Here is a 19,180-nt window from a genome sequence, read left to right on the forward strand (position 1 = left end):
GTCTCGTGAAATGGGTTAGGTAGTTGAGCGAATGCAGTGCAAAAGTGGATGAACTATAAGTGCGCTTTCCATATCTATTCATGATCCTGGAATCTCTGCTAGGAGGATGGATAGAAGAGGAAGTTTCCGAAATTTCCTTTTTGGTGGCTGCCACCATCACCATGGCATCAACTGGCACACCCTTAGTCAGAAAGTGTTTGTCTTGGAGAGGAGAGATGAATTTATTAGGCCTCCTAGGGACAGGCTCCATGGTGTCCAGAGACTCCCACGCCCTTCGTGAGACCAGCTAAATAACCTCATAAAAGGGTGGAGACACCGAAGAGGTGGAGGGCTGAGACCTGAAAGCCTTCAGGAGAACCGACTCATCTTCAGTAAGGTTGGTGGACTGCCAATCTCCCCTCTGCCTAAAGACTTCTAGTATCTCAGCAAATGAGATATCCTCAGAGGGGGACCGTGGGGACCCTTCTGATTCATCCAAGTCAATACCAGATATCAGTGACTCCTGTGGGGAGTTTAGATGTTTCCTTTTACAAACTCTCTTCCTGGGAACCTCATCAGTGGGAGCTTCTGATGAGGTCTCGGAAGAGCATGGGCCACCCAATGGGGCTTCCTGAGGCTCTGTGTCTCTACGCTTAGCAAGGATGTGTGAAGTAGAAGTAGACACAGGTGCTTTAGGGGAAGAAGAAGCCGGATCTGAGGTCGAAGATGTCTTAGGAGACATAACTCTCCTCATGGCTTCAAAGGCACCTTTGCCCTGATACGAAGGGACCAACGGATCCGAGGAAACCATCGATACCCCTGGCACCATGGGCTCTGAACCAAAGGAAGGAGCCAAACTCATCTGAGCCGAAGCCCCAAGAGGCAGAGTCAGAACTGATAGGTCGGTCCGACTATCCTTACCAGACGCAACCAGAGAGTGTCGGCTCCTAGATTCCACGATCGGCACCGAGGAAGTCAGAATAAATGGAGCCAAAGACACTGGAGCAGGCATCGGCTCCGAAGGCTCCATGATCAACAAGTCCGACTCCTCTGGCTCCGAAAGACCGGTATGTCTCGCAGGAGGAAGAGTAGAAGTTGGCAAAAGGGTGTTTGGCTCCGAAGCCGCTTGAGTTGGAGCCGACAAAAATTTAGCAAAGGTCGGTGCCTGTAAAAGCTTCTGCACCACATGATCCACATCCAAATTGGAAAGGCTGATCAAATACCGAGATGAGTGGACAGAGGGTGGTACCGACTGTAACAAAGGAGACTTTGTTCGTTCAAGACTGATGGGGCGGCTCCAAAAAGATGACGGTCGGCTTCGATGTTTGTGGAGCCGACGTCGAAGACATTTTGGATTTTTTTTGTCTCAGAAGTCTTGGAAGACTTTGAGGACTTGCTGGATCCATCTTGGTCACTGAAAGCTTCTTGGAAAGAGGGTTTCAGCAAACCTCTATCAATCAACTTCTTCTTTCTCTTCTGGAGAACCCTGGAAGAGAAAGAATGGCATATGGAGCAGCTATCTTGTAAACGTAATGCTCCTAAACAATACACACAGTTGACATGACTGTCAGTGACAGACATTTTTTGGCCACATTTGGGGCACTTTTTAAGTCCTGACTTAGGGTGTTTGTCTTGGTTAGCCATATTGTACCAAACACAGTATCAAAAAATATTACTGTCAAACTGAACACCCTCAAATAAACCTGAACAGTAACACAGTCAAAAAAGCCCTTAGAAAAATACAGGCTAAAAGTTGCACACACACAAGTATTTATCTAAACAAGATAAAGTATTAATTTGTTACAGAAATCACTGTCTAAATGCACATAATATTAAATGCTAAGCACACTCTAACTACAGTAATAAGATAGCTGCTATTTCACACACTAAACTAAACCTTATCAATTATTCTAAAGTGTGACAAAAGGTCACTAACTAAGCACACTCTAAATCTAAGAATAAGAAAGCAGTGACAGAAAAATCACTGATAAACACACTTTAAACTAGGCCTAGAAAAAAGAAGCCAACTAGAAATTTAAGCAAAAGGCACACCAAGGGAAAAGGAAATGCACAATGAAACTATAAGAGCTTATAAAAGTATCTAAAACTACTACTAATAAAAGTTATCAATATAATAAGCTAAATATTAGAAAAAGTAAGGTTTTACTGGCCTGAGCTAATGAGAACCCCCGATCTATTGCAGCAGCAATCAAGATCTGTGATAACTCTAGGTGCATCATGGGATAGGGACTTGGCCTTGAGCTATTTGAAGACCTCGAGCTTTGTAGTAGGCCGACTCAGAGCCATCTGTAAGAATGAACGGCAAGAAGAACAACTTCACATAGGAAGGTTTTACTGACCCGAGCTAGTGAGAACCTCCAATCTATTGCAGCGGCAAGCTAGATCTGAGGTAACTCTAGGTGCATCATGGGATTGGGACATGGCCGCCTGCTATTTGAAGACCTTCAGCTTTCTAGTAGGCTGATTCAGAGCCGAGGGATCAGGTCCGGTCCGATCTGTAAGAATGAATGGCGAGATAGAACAACTTCATATCAGGTTTTTCCTTGTTTGTTGATGTACCAGACTACTGACATGTTGTCCATATGGACTTCAATAGTCCCCAGAGGGAGAAAATCCTGAAAGGCTTGCAATGGTAGAAGGTCTGCTCTCATCTCCAGGACATTGATATGCAGCTTGGTCTCAGAAGGGGACTATGTGCCTTGGACAGTCTTCCCCTTGAAATGCCTCTCCACCCCAGTTGGGAAGCATCCACGGTCACTGTGGGGCAGAGAAAGAACAGCCTGCCCAAAAACAGGTTGCCTGTCTGTATCCACCATTGAATATGATGTTTGCAAATTGGAATGAGCTTGAAGGGAACAGATAGAGGCTGGTAAAGAATAGACCCCTGAACAGCCAAGGTCCTTTGGAGGACTTGCATGAAGAATCTTGCTAGAGGAACTAGAATAATGGCAGTTGACACTGATCCCAGAACTAGCAACACTAGTTTTGTTGGAGAGGATGGATGAGTCAGTAAGTCCAACACCTGATTTCTCAATGATGTAATATGATGAATAGGTAATGAAGCCACTTGATTCATAGTTTTCAGTTGAGTTCCTATGAATTCTAGATTTTGTACAGGAGTAAAGTTCAATTTGGCCAGATTTATCATGATACCTAAGGAGTTGGAGATCTGAAGCAAGTAATCCCTGGCTTGTAAAAGTTGATGCCTTGTTGGGGTGCTGAGGATTCAGTCGTCTAGAAAGAGAAACACCTGGAATCGTTTGAGCCTCAGGTGAGCTGCCAAAACTGCCATGCATTTGGTGAACACCCGGGGGGCTGTGGTAAGCCCAAAGGGCAGTGGTAATGATTGGCTCCTAGCCGAAAGCGCAGGTGTCTCCTGGAGTTCCCTTCTATTTTGATGTGATAGTACACATCCTGGAGACCTATAGAACATCCAATCGTCCTTGCACAAAAGAGGCAGGATGGGCTGCACTGTAACCATTCAGAACTTTGACTTCTTTACACTGAGATTCAAATTGCTGAGATCCAGAAATAGTCTTAGGTCCCCTGTTCTTTGAAAGCAAAAAGAAGCAGGAGTAAGTTCTGAATCCTATTTGTCTGGTTAGGACCTCCTGGGTGACTCTTTTTTGTAACAGTTTTTGAACTTCTTGAGCTGCATACTCCCTCTGACTGGGTGAAACATTGAGGAATTTCCTCCTGGGCACCCGAGGTGGAATGGAAAAAGGAAGATAATAACCTCTGGATATTATGTTCAGGACCCAAGTGTTGTTTGCAATGTTTATCCAGGCATCTAGGTGCAGGGAAAGATGACCCCCGACTGCCTCCAAAGATGGATAGTCAGCAGCACTTCAGGAACACTGTTAGGGCCTGTCAGAGAAAGAATCTCTGAAGTCCTGATTCTGAGGACCCCCTCTGCCTCTAGGATGACATCTACCATTGAAATCTTCTCCTCTGCCTCTGGAGGAAGTGTCACTGCTCAGGTTCTGAAAAGGCCCCTAACATTTCTGAAACCAAGTTTTTTTCTCTCCTTGCTGTTGCTTAGAAAAATTCCTCTGAGGGATAGAAAACTTGATTCCCACGGCAGACAGGGTCTTTCCTTCCTGTTCATTGTGGGTAAGCATATCTTTCACCAATAGCTCAAACAAAGAGAAGCCATCAAAGGGGTTATTAACAAAAAATACCTTAAAGGGTTCCACAAAGTTACACAGCTTCAACCAGGCATGTCTCCTTACAGCTATGCCTGGACTGCTTGCTTGTGAGGTACCCTCCACTGTATGGGAGATCAACCTCATCAAAGAATTAGCAACAGATGAGAGAGTAGCCAGTTTAGGAGATACCTTTTTGAGGTTCTCTGCCAACATTGTCTCAGCAAGAGAGTTTGATAGCTCCTTGATCAAATCTCTTTGCAAGTAGGTAAAGTGTGCCAAATAATTTAACAACTTCAGTGCAAACAAGGCGGAAGTGTGGATGCAGTTTCCAAATCTGTCCATTGCCCGGGACTCCCTGTTTGGTGGATGGACAGAGGAGATCTGCTCGGCTAGCTTCTTTTTAGTGGCTGCTACCACAATAATGGCATCAACTTTGCTCCAATGTGTCCTGTCTAATGGGGGGACTAGAAACTTATCTGGATGCTTGGAGATGGGCTTGACCATGTTCAGTTCCTTCCATCCCAGCAGGAAACTAGGTCAATAAGTTCAGCCACCAGGGGTGGGTCACCCAAGATGTAGATGAGCCTGCCCTGAAAGTCTCCAGGAACATTGACTTCTCCGAAGAAGGTGGTTGTGAAGACCAGCCACCATTCTGTTTCAAGATTTCCAAGATGTCTTCAAAGGAGACATCATCAGGTGGTAATCGAGGGGATCCACCTCCCTCATCGAAGTCGGTGTCTTCAGCGAGGAACTTCATAGGGGAGTCTATGTGTCTCCTATTGCATGTCTCATCTAAGGAACCTCTTCTGTGGGGTGCTCGGGAGAGGTGTCAGAAAAATGGCAGAATCCCTGTGGGGGGTCCGTGTGGAGGCTTTCCTGAGATGTCTGACACTGAAGGACATGAGATGATGGGCACAGAGTCAGATCTGATGTGGGGTGGGGGATAGGATTCAAGTCTAGACAGGACAGTTCTCTAAGCATAGAGAAAATCCTTTCAACTACTTGAAATGCTGACGAACCTGGGGAGACCTCTACCCCCCCCCCGGGCCAAAGCAGCCAAAGAAGGAAGGCCAGAGCAGACCCTAGATCTTTGCCCTCCAGAGAGAATTGTATCTGAACTGTCCAGGGACAAGGCACAGAGGGGAAGGGAGAAATCCGCCAATGTCAGAGCTGAACCAATCCCCAGTGGACCCGGTGTTGACCTCTCCGATAACAGACCTGCTCTGATCCGATGGAGTTGGAGCAGGGCTGGTTAGGGATGTCATCGGAGTTGAGGAAGGAATCCAGGATCTTTGGACTCCAAAACCACAAGTCAGAACGGAGAAGGAAATAAGATTTGTTGGGCAGATGTGCTCACAGATCCAGGAGGGGATGGAGCCGGCAGGACCCCCATCTAGATGTGAGCCCTAAGGAATCTCTGCATCATTCTGTCCATGTCCACCTCTATCAAGCTCCTAGTTGATCTAGATGAAGCTACAGATGGTGGTTTGGACGATTTCTTCAGGGTATGGAACAACTGGGCTTGTAGAGCCAAAGAAACAGGTTCCAAGATAAGCGCTTGGGATCGGTTTCTAACTGTGGGATCTGATGGCTTGGATCCAAGTATGAAGTGGATAGCACAGGTGAGCAGGAGATAATGATGATGCCTGTCAGGTCTGATGAAACCTGTGGACCCGAGGAAGGCTTGGCGGGTCTTTGGATCTGAAGGGGTCAGATCTGAGGCTTTAACAAGTTTTTCTGGCGGCTCCGATGAATCCCTCTGCACTTTTTCGAGAGATTGCTTCTTAGGTTCCGAGGAGCCATGATAAGATTTGGAGGGAGTTTGAACCCCAGCAGAAGGAGAAGATGCTGGTAATAATCCTTTCAAGATTAATTTATTCCTATGGTCAGAAAGTGCCCTAGGATTGAAAGAGCAGCATATGTCGCAATCCAACTTAAAATGCTCCAGCCCTAGGCAATAGACTCACTTCTTGTGGGCATCAGAGTTTGGGATCTTGTGCCCAAAAGAAATGCATTTCTTGAAGCCAGATTTATCAGACATACTGTATATAAGGCCACACAACGAAAAATCACCTTACGGTAGTTGTACCCAAAGTACAGCACGTGGTACAATAATCAAAGTCAAGCTTAGCAACTACACTAACAATACTATAAACTTCTAAACACCAAAATACTATTATATATATATATATATATATATATGGTCTATATTAGATAATTGAATGTTTGAAAGTTCGACTGTCATATGTTCGACACCATATGATCGAACTTTCAAAAGTTTGAATATCTAATAAAAAAATAAATAAATAAAACACACAAAACACCTACCTGAATGCTCTAAGTAGGGAGCAAGCCTCCCTGCACCTCCCACACCCACCTGCTCTTTAAATATACCAATTCCGAGATCGCACTACAGTGCAGAAAAGGGAAATCTTCCCTTTCCGTGCTGTACGGAGATCTCTGTTACAACGTTCGAACATTCAAAAATCCAATCATATGGTGTCGACCATATGAGACTCGAAATTTTGAATGTTCGAACATTCAATATAGACTCTCTCTCTCTCTCTCTATATATATATATATATATATATATAAATATATATATATATATATATATATATATAGATATATATATATATAGATATAGATATAGATATATATATATATATTTAGATATATATATATAAAAGAGAAAATGCCAACCAGGCACGGGGAAAGGGAGAGAGAGAGACAGAGAGATAAATCACAAACAAAACACTGATGCAAGCGAAAGCTAGACAGGCAAGGAGGGAGGAGATACAAACAAATACTATAAGAGCTAAACAACTCCAAAAAAGTTAACTTTCAACAGGAAAAAATAGCAAAATTGTTTCCTCTCATGCTTGAGATTCTGCATTTCCAACTTGATGTGATGGCGGTAAATGAGATCTGAGGAGTTGGGGATGGTGTAGAGCATTACAGGTCGAGGGAGGAGCTTGAGATTTGGATCTAAATCTAAAAAATGCAGCCGAATCAGATCAGAGAGTCGGCTTCATAGCCCATCAGTGTGGAAGAATGAAAAGGACAACATCAGATCCATAGCTTTGACAATACAGATCTTTGTTGACAACATGATGTCTTTGATCTTTTAAATCTTATACAAATTTACCATATGTTTCCCTCAAAAAGCATATTTTGATTTCATGGCTGCAATCACCATCTGTAGAGATCTCTCATTGCAGGGAAATAAAATTTGTCACTGCTTCCACTTCTTCCCCACATATTTTCAAAACACTGATAGAGCTAAGTGACATAAAAAGAAGTTATGTTCTTACCAAAACGTTCCATCTGTGTTGTCGATCTTCATTCATTCTTGACTGATGGGTTCGGTTCTGACCTCTCGGAACCGACTCGGCTGTTATACATAGCTCACGGCAGCCAAACACTCTCAAGCTAAGGCTCTAACCACAATGCCTCTCTCCTCATTACCTCAGATTGAGTTTGCCTAGTAGTTAAGAAAATACAGAAGCCCTGTCTAAGGTATAACTATATAACATCCCAGGACTAGGTCCGAACCTCCAGGAGTCTTTTGGAGGGGGCAGGAGGGTGGATGTCAAGAATGAATGAAGATCAACAACACAGATGGAACATTATGGTAAGAACATAACTTCTTTATCTGATGTTGTCAATCTTCACTCATTCTTGACTGATGGGACAAAGTCCCTAGCTACTTTAGATCCCAAGGAGCCCTAAGGAAGGATATTCCTGAGCACAATAGAGCCAAAGGATGCTCTTCCCCTGGAGACTATGTCTAACTTGTAATGAGTGATAAAAGTATGTGGAGTAGCCCAAGTTGCAGATCCACATGTCTTCCACAGAAGCTCTAGAATGGAATGCCACTGAAGTGGAAACAGATCTTGTAGAATGAGTCTAACTGCAGTAGATAGCTTGAGTTTATTTTGGTTGTACTAAAACACAACTTGGAAAAAACAAACTATAAAAGCAAAATTGGCTGGCAGTGAAATGACAAGGAAGTGTAGAAATAATAATCCACAAGTATAGATAATCCACAGTACAGTTTACTGTGGATTATCTATACCTGTGGATTATTATTTCTACACTTCCTTGTCGTTTCAATGCCAGCCAATTTTGCTTTTATTATTTACTTTGGTTGTATATAAAGGTAATGCAGTCTCTTAGCCATTTTGACAAGGTGACCTTTGATATAGGCTTGCCCAATCTGAGTCCTGAAAGTTATAGAAATAGTTGGTTTGATTTTCTAGAAGATTTTGTTCTGTCCAAGTAAAAACATTATTGTCTGTGAATGTCCAACAAGTGTAAACAGTACTTCCCTTTGTTTGTAAAATATAGGAAGAAAACCGGTAAGTCTATGGACTGGTTGATATTAAACTCTGACACCACTTTGGGAAGAATGGTAGGACTGGTTTTGAGTGATACTTTTTCTTTGTGAAAATGATAAATGGATGATTCACACATAAAGCCTGTAACTCTGAAATTTTCCTAGCAGACATGATAGCTGCTAAGAAGAAGGTCTTCCAAGATAAGAACTTGAGGTTGCAAGCAGCTGCTGTCTCAAAGGGTTGTCAAACTAAACATTGTAAGACTAAGGTTAAATCCCATGGTGCTACATGGTCTTTGAAAGGGGGTTTTAAATGCAGAGTGCCTTTAAGAAAAATTTTGCATAGACAATGAGGCATCAAGGAATGGTCATGAAAATTTGAAATGGCAGCCAATTTTACTTTAAGTGTACTTAGATAAATATTCCAGGACCTTGTCACCTGACACAGAGAAAGGGTCTATGCGGTTTGTACATGCCCAAATTGAAAATTGTTTCCATTTGCCAAGGTAAAGCTTCCAGGTGGATGGTTTATGGGAGACCAGAAGGATCTTTTGCATTGGAGAGGACAAGTTATTCTGCCTGACAATTATTGGAATTGGAGAAGCCAAGACATCAGCTTGAGATTTTGAAGATTGGGATGCACCAGACTCTGAGGGTGAAACAGTAGGTCCAGAGCTGGGTCCAGAGTCCACGGGCGGTGAACCAGATGAGGCCAAAGAAAGGGGAACCATACATGACGGGGCCAGTAAGGTGCAATGAGAATCACTTTGCTTCTCAACCATTGGGCTTTCCTCAGAAACTGGGGGATCAGTGGAATTGGGGGAAGGCATATAGGAGTCCCGGGGCCAATTGAGAAGAAGTGCATTTCTTAGTGGACTCCCCGCAAGGGGGGATGAGGACAAATTAGCTGCTGCATTTGTGGTTTATGGGAGAAGTGAACAGGTCGCAGCAAGGTTGAACCCATCGATGAAAGATCTTCGTTGCTACATTGGGATTGAGAGACCACTCGTGAGGCAGAAGGATACATCTGCTCAGTTTGTCCGCAATCACTTTGGAGTTCCCCAGGATATGCATTGCCGTCAGAAAGCAGTTGGAAGCTATTGCCCATTGCAAAATCCTTAGAGTTTCCCAACATAGAGGGTAGGACTTGGTTCCCCCTGTTTGTTGATAAACCAGACTATGGACATGTTGTCTGACTGGATTGTAATTGTCCCCAAAGGAAGGACAGCCTGGAATGCTTACAATGCCAAAAGCACTGCCCTCAATTCTTAGAACACTGATGTGCAAATTGGTCTCTTGCGGGGGCCAAGTGCCTTGAACAGTCTTTCCCAGAAAATGTCCCTCCCACCCTATCTGGGAAGCGTCCATGGTCACTACGGCCTTGGTCTGAGAGGGGGGAAAAGGGACAACCCCATAGAATCTCTTCTGGCTTCATCCGCCAAGATAAATCCTTTTTGCAGCGATTTGTTATCAAGACTGGATGGGACATGGGGTGTGTTAGAAGTGACCATTGTGATGCCGAGAGCCATTGAAGAAGCCTCATGTGATACCTCACTAAGGGAACTAATGTTATCGTTGCTACCATGGTTCTCAGAGCTTGTAGTACCAGACGAGCAGGAATTTTGTTTTGGGAAATGATTACCTGAAGTTGCGATCATAGTTTCAACAGTCTGTGGAGAGGAAGGGAAGCTACACAGGAGACTGTATTTAACCTTGCTCTGATAAACTCCAGATCCTGCGTGGGAGTCAATTGTGACTTTTTGTTGTTGACTGGAAAGCCTTGTGCCTTGGCAAGATGTAGAACAAAGTCTATGGTGTAAAGCAGTAGATGCCTTGAGGGAGCAGTGAGGAGCCAGTTGTTTAGATATGGAAACACCTGGAATCCTTGTAGTCTCAAATGAGCTGCTATGACTGCCATGCATTTGGTGAAAACCTTGAGGGCTGTGGTGAGACCAAAGGGCAGTGCTCAAAATTGGTAATGAATGGCTCCTAGCCGCAAGTGGAGATATCTTCTGAAGCATTTGTCCATTTTTATGTGGTAATACACATGCTGAAGATCTACACAGCACATCCAATTGTCCTTCTCTGGAAAGGGAAGGACTGACTGAACCGTGACCATCCAGAATTTTGTCTGTTGTGCAAATTTGTTCAATAGGCTGAGATCCAATATTGGTTTCCAGTCCCCTGTCTTTTTTGGCACTAAAAAGAATTTTGAGTAGAATCCAGATCCTATTTGGTCTGGTGGGACTAGCTGGATGACTATTTTGAAGCAGCTTTTGAATCTCTACTGCTGCTAGATCTCTTTGACTGGGTGGAACATCAGGGATTTGCTTTTGGGACTTTGGAAAAGACTGATGGGAATATGGTAACCTCCAGTAATTATTTTCTGCACCCAAGAGCCCGAGGTTATTGTAAGCCAGGCTGAATGATGCAGAGAGAATCTTCCCCCAAATATTTCCAGAGGTAAGTAATTGGGCCTCCATTCAGGAGCGCTGATAGGGTTGTCTGTGAAAACAATCTCTGGAGCCCTAGTTACGTGGTCCCCCACTGTCACGGGAGGGGTGTCTTCCAGGAAAAGTTCTCCCCTCTGAATAATATTCCAGTATGTACCTATGTAAGTAAAACAGAATGTCTTTAATTTACATTTGTTCTTTTTCTATTTAATCAAAATGAAGATTTGGTATATGGCTTACTATGTAAATAAGGATGTCCTACAGTCAGGTAATGAGGCAATCTATCTTCAGTGAGTTTCATCCCATAGTATAGCCAAAGGATGTAACTACATGAATGTGGACATTATCTCACGAAAATATCCCACAGATGACTTTTTTTTGTAAGTAATAGATGATCCATTTTCGGCATTTTCTACATCCGATTTCATAATATAATTAATTACATTTGCTGGAAAGAGTCCAGCTTGAAAACAACTTGTGGTCAGAGCTGTAACTACAGTAGAGTAAAGTGTATGGCTGCACCAGGTACAAGCTGTTAAGAGGTACAACTGGCAGTTCCCGATGGAGGCACATGCTCAGTCCGGCAATTATTTAAGAAGCTGTGGGTGAAATAGCGTCTCCTTAGATAATGCATTTAGTAAGTTAGTAAGTTAAAATTGTAGCAAGGAGCTGCTGTGGTTTCTAACGTACTAAAATACTAAATGCATTAATTTAAGAAGTAGCAGTTTTACTCATTCTTCTTAAATACAAACCAGAGTACTGGTACTGCACTTGTGTCCCATTAACAATTACAAGTCTGTTTCTTTGCAGAGGTCTGACTGGCATCTCTAAAGACCATTTTTTGGCCCTTATCTTTAAGCTGAGGGGATGCCAGTCTGGGTGACTGCACAAGGCAGCAGATGACATAGCTATAGCTCTGATTCTGGTTATCAGGATCTGATACAGTCTTTTCACTTTCATAATACATAGCAAAGCCTATTGCCAAGCTTATGTTTCCATTACAAAATGTAATGAAATAATAGTACTATTTCAAGTTTTTATGGTTACAAGCAGTCTTTATCTCTATGGGAACTCAACATGAATTTAAGTGCCAACTATACGTTGCTCTTCTTAGTTATTACTTTTAAACCAAAGGGTAAAAAAAGGTCACAAAGACAAACCATTCAGTAAAACCTGCAAGAAAGCCTCAGCCAAGCTAGAGCTTTCAAAGTCTGATACCTTAAATCTCCTGTAATGGAGGCCCATGGGATACATACAAATGACCCCTTAAGGTCCATCAAGCGTTTCCAGTGCATGGCTTCTGAATGACTATCATCTTTTTACTTTTTTACATTTTTATGGTTACATTCAGGCCAATAAAGCCAGACCCCATTAGCTGCTGACATGCATGTTTTGGGCTTTTATACTGACCTTGCCAGTACCGTAAGGGGTCAATTGCATATATATTCCATGGGCCTCCATTACAGGAGGTATAAGGTATTGATAACCAAAAAAAAATGTGGATAAATCACAGAAATAACCAAGAACCAAAACAAAAACTGTAACAAGCTACAATACCAGGAATCCAAAACAAAAACTGGTTCTGATGAAGTCCTGAATACAGGAGTTCTGATGAAGTCCTGAATACAGAATGAAAGCTCTGGTGTATAAGTTGCCATAGTTCTTGTTTAGGGTATTAGACACGCTCTAGCTTGGTTGAGTTTTTCTGGCAGTAGTTACCAGTTTTACATGCTTATTTCATTACACCGTTTTTCCTTAAACAAAAGACATAATTCACTGGAAAATATGACAAGTAATGTAGACCACACCTAGATACCCTTATTTTGGACATTCTAAATACTAGCATACCATACATTACAAACCATCATAACATTATTATCTCATGTCATTCATGTATACGTTAACAGAACATTGAGCATTATCACATGTTAAACATAACTAGCAGAAGGAGTAATACTTACCCTAGTCTGCATAGTTCAACTGCAGTTGGCTCATCATTTGCACAGACTTGCACAGCCCAGCATGCACTGCGTCTGACTTCCTCATTATTTGAACTCAGTAGATTTATAAGTGGTATCAGTCCCCCTGCATTTCTCAGCTATGGAGAAAGAAAAATTATAACTTTTTCAGGAACTGCTAGCATATCACCAAATGCCTTTGCACAATCTTAATATCTCATATACATAGGCCCAACACTCAGAGTGCTATAATGCTTTCATGTTGCAAAACATCTTGCTAACTGGCAGTGATCTGCAAAATATTAGTGTTTACTCTATGTATCATGCTTCACAATATTTCTAATTTCTTATTTAAACAGGCCACTTAACTATTGCAGAAATTTGCATTCCCATTAATTAAGCTTAACAAAGTTATTTTAACTGGAATCTTTTTTCATGTGTTTCGGTCACCCCTATACCATCTGCCATGTCACAGTATCCTTCCCTAATGTCCATAGCAGACAACAAAAGGTATTCTCAGATCAACTGAAAATATACAATGCAATCAATGCTGAAATAGTTTTGTTCTTGAAGTCTGGTGCTAAAATTTACAAATCTAAGTACCAAAACATGAACATATAAACCAAACTACTTCAAACTTAAAAATAAATTCACCACTATGTGAGCGTAGTCCATAAAAAACAGGAGTCAGATTATCGCTTTCATTCCTTTACTATTGGAACTTCTTCAGAAACATTTTTTTATTGGTTTAACTATTTGCTCAAATTCTTAATGATAGTGTGATGTCATCAGTTTGACTATTTAACTGGTCTGATTTTTAAATCAAATGTTTCTGAAGAAGTTCCAATAGTAAAGGAATGAAAGTGCTAATCTGACTCCTGTTTTTTATGGACTACACTCACATAATGGTGAATGTATTTCTAAGTACCAAAAACAGTTGTAGTAAGGAGCTTTTGTATCAGTTCAGCCTCTGCTGAATTATAGTTGCAAAACTGCAAACAGGTGTTAGCCTTACTCTAACAACAGTATATTTGAAGGCCAAGAATTACGGGTCTTTTATCCACTACAAGGAACATTTAATGTACAACACCATACATTTTCTTTTGTAGTAGCATACATATAACTATTTATTATATATGCACACTCCCAAATCCTTTACAACTATTAATTTTCATTTGTTCACTATTACACCAACAGGAACTAATATTCTGTTTATTTATGTATCTATTCTATCCATGCATTAACAAGGATAGAGTGCTGATCAAAATGGATCATTTTCAGGATAAGTGTGGTACATACAGCCTAAAGTGAAAAAGATAAAACACATATAACTCATGGGATCATAGGATCATAGGAAGTTACTAGGCTATTGGCTCTAAGGCCCTCACAAGCCTAGCCAGGAATTTAGCCCATGTTCTGACAAGTCAGCACCCGATGCCCCTGTCCAGTAGGGACACAGGTGGAAACCCAGGGGTGCATTTTCTGTTCCTCATCCAGTTATCCAGGTTGCACTTCAAAAGGGTTAATTAGGTACTCTGCTTGATGTGGAGAGGGAGTCTATTTCATAGAAGGGGAAGTCTCTGGGACACAAAAATCTGTCCTGCTAACAAGTCCTATTGATGTCACAGATCAGGTTGAGGTTGCACGTGCAGGTTACTTGAGTGGAACTTGACTTGTGGATATGCAGCAGTCCCATCAAGGCAGGGTCTGAAATTGCTTTGTATGCCACACAGAGGTCACCGATGAGGAGTCTGTATGTGACTGAGTAAAGGGACAGGGCGTATAGCCTATCTGTGTGGGGTAGATGTTTGAGGCCCTGGATTCTCCGAGTGAGGAACCTCTGTGGTCTCTCCAGCTGTTGCATGTGCTTTGTGAGGTACATGCCGAAAGGAGACAACATGGTGGTCAAAAGTCAGTTTGCTATCAACCTGGGTACCCATGTCCCTCGCGACTGATTGCGTGCTTAGGCCCTTGTTATTAATGTAGTAATTTCTGGGGATGTTACTCTCCCCAGTGGGGATGATGATGCATTTTTTGGCATTCAGTTTGAAGCCATGTTTCTGGCACCAGTCATTTGTTTGGGTAAGACCCTCTTACAGTATTTCCACACCACTATGGGAATTGATAACAGCACCCAGCTTGCAGTCATCTGCAAACTTGGTCAGCCATAGCCCACTGGTTTTGGCCTGCACCTCAGAAAAGTATATCCCAAACAACTTAGGCCCCAAGATCGATCCCTGAGGTACATTACTCATTACGGGTCTACTCCTTGTGGTCGCTTCCCCTATTTTGACTTGCTGGGTTCTATCCATTAACCAGTTTGCTACTCATATGGTAACGTACGGATTGATGCCTAGTTGAGAGAGTTTATCTATTAGACCTAAGTGGGGAATACTATTGAAGGCTTTGGCCAAGTCAAGTTAGGCGGTGTGCACCATCTTCCCCTCGTCCACACCTTTGGTGACTGATTCAAAGATGCCGACCATATTTAATAGGCATGACCTCCCCTTGATGAAACCAAATTGTGTGGGATTGAGTGTTTGGAGGTTGCCAATGTCCTTGTTAATGAGGTCCACGATAATCCATTCCATGGCCTTGCAGATCAGGCTAGCTAGGCTGATAGCTAATGCGTCTACAATTTTCTGGATCGGTGGATGCTCCACCTTTGTGTAAAGAGATGGCAGTGGCTGTCTTCCACTTGGCTGGGATAAAGCCAGTACTCAGGCTTTGGTTGAATAGGGTACCTAATGGTGCTGCAAGTTCCTGCCTGAGTTCAAGTAGGATACAGCCTGGAATGTTATTGGGTCCCATGGAGGCTGTATTTTTTGCCTTTGAGAGGGCAGTGATGACTTGCTCCCTAGAGATAAGGGGATGGGGCAGGTGTTGGGGGTGTCCTAATTTACTGATGGGGGGACAGAGGGGTGATGTTTTCACTGAACCTGTCTGCTAGCAGGTTGGCTATATCTATGGCATTTGTGTATGTGGTGTCCTTGACCACCAGTTCTGCAGAGATCTGAGTGCTTCCTTTGAGATTGCGGACATATGTGAAGAAGGCCTTAAGACTGTCTTTAATAGATGTCGCCGGTTTGGACTCGAAGTTTGTTTTGAAGGATTTCACTAGTGCTCTTATTTGCTTGTTCAGGCTAATGAGAAATTGCTTCCAATTAGGCACCTACTCCTTCTTGGTCCTGGACAGCAATTTTTTTCAGTCAAAGTTGGGGGCCTGTAGCTAGCTATGATTTGAATAGGGGTCTTGTCAATGGTTAACTGCACCTGGAATGTCTCCTGCGTGTCATACTAGTTGACTAGCCTAGAGGTGTGTATGTCTTTAATATATATTGCAACTCCATTTACTTTTGCTTTGCTGCCCACGGATTGGGGTCTTAATGTATGATAGGATGAGCAACCTGGTATGGCTGGGGTGCTCTCCACAACTTTGAACCAGGTTTCTGTGACTGCACAAATATCAGCATCCTCCAGGGTTAAGAATGCTTGCAATGAGTGCAGTTTCATGTTTAGACTCCTAGTGTTTAGCAGCATGACCTGTAATTTGTGTTTTGATGAAATTTTCATGTTAGCAGTTTTGACCTCATGGTATTGCCTAAAAAGGCACTATGGGGGAGGCAACAGCCTTTGACAGAAGACTGGCAAAGCATTGTAGTCTGTTGATCATGTCTTTCCAGGCTGTCAGGTACTGGATCCCCTTGGAATGACACCAGAAACTAAGTCAATCATTTTCTGTTCGTGTTGAGTCATCATTCTGGGTGACGGTAGAATGCTGCTTCAGGCTAGGAACATACCTGCCTGGGACACGTATTCAGTGAGCTAGATCATGTCTCTCTTCATATAGTCCAGGGAGGTACATCTCAAGTCATTCATGCCAACATGGACTATGAAAGAGTCATAAAAGTACCTGTTGTTGACAGACATGAGTGCATGGGTGATATGCACCTAACAAACAACTAACCGTGACTTTCTCCTTATCCAGCCTGGTGAGGGGCACATCTGTGTGTCTCACAATGGAGCCTCCTATGACTTATATTTTGGGTTTAAGTTTAGGCTTTAGTGGCTGTGAGACACAGGTATGTGGACTATGTGTGGTGTGTGGTGTGGTGGGCAGTGGAGTTCATGTATGTTTTTTTCCCGGAGGTCTCTTTTGTTTGGGCATGTTTTGTTGAGGACCTCCACATGTGTGGGGTTGAGTTGTGTAAGTGTGGGTGGTGTTTGAGGTGTGGTGTTTGTGCTGACAACCTTCTTAGTGCCAGATATATAGAGAGAGCATAGACTCCAGGTTCTTAATGTAATTACATCTCTCACAAGGTGGTAGTAGTAGATGGTTGTTAGTGTACATGAGGCAGTTGTTACACTGTCTCAGGATGCCCATATCAACCAGACTGGCAGGAGAATCCATAGGAAATTGTCCATCCATATTTGTCAGAATCTGAGGGAGAGATGCCAGAGAGAGTTAAGGGGTAAAGGGTAGAAGGTCTAAGAGGAGTACTACTAGGTGATCACAGAAGTGGTACTAAGGGAAAATTTGTAGCTGGAATACCTCACAATGGGTTAAGAACAGTGCAGCTGCAGTGCGTGATGTGCAAACAAGCACAAACCAGCTCAAACATGGGGTTTAAATACCACAAAAAATAGAAGATTCTACAAACACAGAAATCTAGCCAATCCTACTAGCCCCTGCTTTCTTTACCAACCAACCTGTGCCAGACAAGGTCCAGGCAACCCTGTTACTCTCACTACCAACACAAGATGGCTGCCAGAAACACAGAAGGCAAAAAAAAAACAGCTCTGGATGCAGCAAGCCTGTATCCACACTATGCTACTTAAGCATTTCTCTTTGCAGAATGTAGTAATCCAATGAAGGCAAACACAAGATGGCTGCCAGAAACACAGAAGGCAAAAAAAAAAACAGTTCCGGATGCAGCAAACCTGTATCCAGACTATGCTACTTAAGCATTTCTCTTTGCAGAATGTAGTAATCCAATGCAACAGCAGTATATGTTCTAAGTCTGCTGTCAACTGCAACCTCTGAGTTCCACATAGGGAATAAGCCTGCAGCTATTCACAAACAAGCACAATAAATATCTCCAGCACAGTCTCATATTAGCAGTATACAAGTCAGAGTACCACTCACAATGCATGCATTTTTTCCTTCTCCAGTTAATTTCCTTTAACTGTTTACCACCCCCAATAAATTATGGAAGGACTGATATCCTGCATATTCTACCTTGTATAATACCCACATATAAAATATTAAAGTATATTATCCAGATATGAAAAATAGTCAAAGGCCTTTGTTAAGTCAAGATGCTCAGCTCTAACCAGTACATTTGCATCAAGCGCTTTACACAATGGTTCTAGTAAGTCTAGCGGTGCAGTCAAGCAACTCACTCTCAAGTAAACAATTCCAGGATAAATCCAAGACAGAAGTATACTTTTTGCTTTTTCTAAAATTTATATTCTCAATCATTTTCCCTAACACTCACCTGTAATGTTTAACTTCATGTTTATTACCTCCCTTACAGATAGGAACAACTGCTACTCCTCCATGAGATGGTACAAATCCAGTTTTTAATGAGATGTTAAATGAAAACAACAGGGGATCTAATGAGGATACTGGAACTGTTTTAAAAATTCTTGCGTTTCATCAAGTTCCCATATTGCTTGTGATTTTTTTTGTTATTAAAGGAAGAAAGAGGCACATTTCTCTAATGCTAGAATAGTGCTTCTTAAATATAAAACATAATCAACAAAATTCAAGATTAGATTACTACTAGCTATCTCTTAAAATGTCCCCCCATTTTTTTGTAAATATTTCTGCAATTTTCATATTAAGGACTGTATTTTTCCCCTCCACAAACAAGTTCCTATAGTTTTAGCACTGTATGAAAAGCTGTTACTATAATTAGACCAGAATATTTAAACTAGAATTCTTTAGTCCTTTATGAATATCAGTAAGTTTTGATTTCCTCTTTAACTGTTGGATGCAATACACAGAAGATAAGCTACATATGTGATATGTGTATAATACAGCTACATAATTATAATATCAGATATGTATATGGTGTATGTATATAAGTTCATAGTTTCATAGATTAGCACTAGGCTAACTGCTATTATGAGCCATTTTAAGCCTAGCTAGTTACCCATGTTAGAATCAAACCCTGCACCTTGTGTATGTGCATGTAAGGTAAACACCTTAAACATTATGTCGGTCTCCCACAATCTTTTATTCTCTCTATATATACATATTTTGTATTACACATTATA

General features: G+C 42.0%; 1 protein-coding gene across 1 annotated transcript in view; it reads right to left on the bottom strand.

The window, feature by feature from the left end:
* ARMC3 (armadillo repeat containing 3) overlaps positions 1-19,180 on the bottom strand; it is a 926,167-nt gene that overhangs the window by 265,715 nt on the left and 641,272 nt on the right. The window contains exon 12 of the mRNA XM_044064561.1: positions 12,902-13,038. Within this exon, the coding sequence (XP_043920496.1) occupies positions 12,902-13,038 (137 nt within the window). The remainder of the gene's footprint in view (positions 1-12,901; positions 13,039-19,180) is intronic.

This window comes from Protopterus annectens, chromosome 3.part0, assembly GCF_019279795.1.
Source record: "Protopterus annectens isolate FY-2018-M chromosome 3.part0, PAN1.0, whole genome shotgun sequence".
Taxonomy (NCBI): Eukaryota; Metazoa; Chordata; order Ceratodontiformes; family Protopteridae; genus Protopterus; species Protopterus annectens.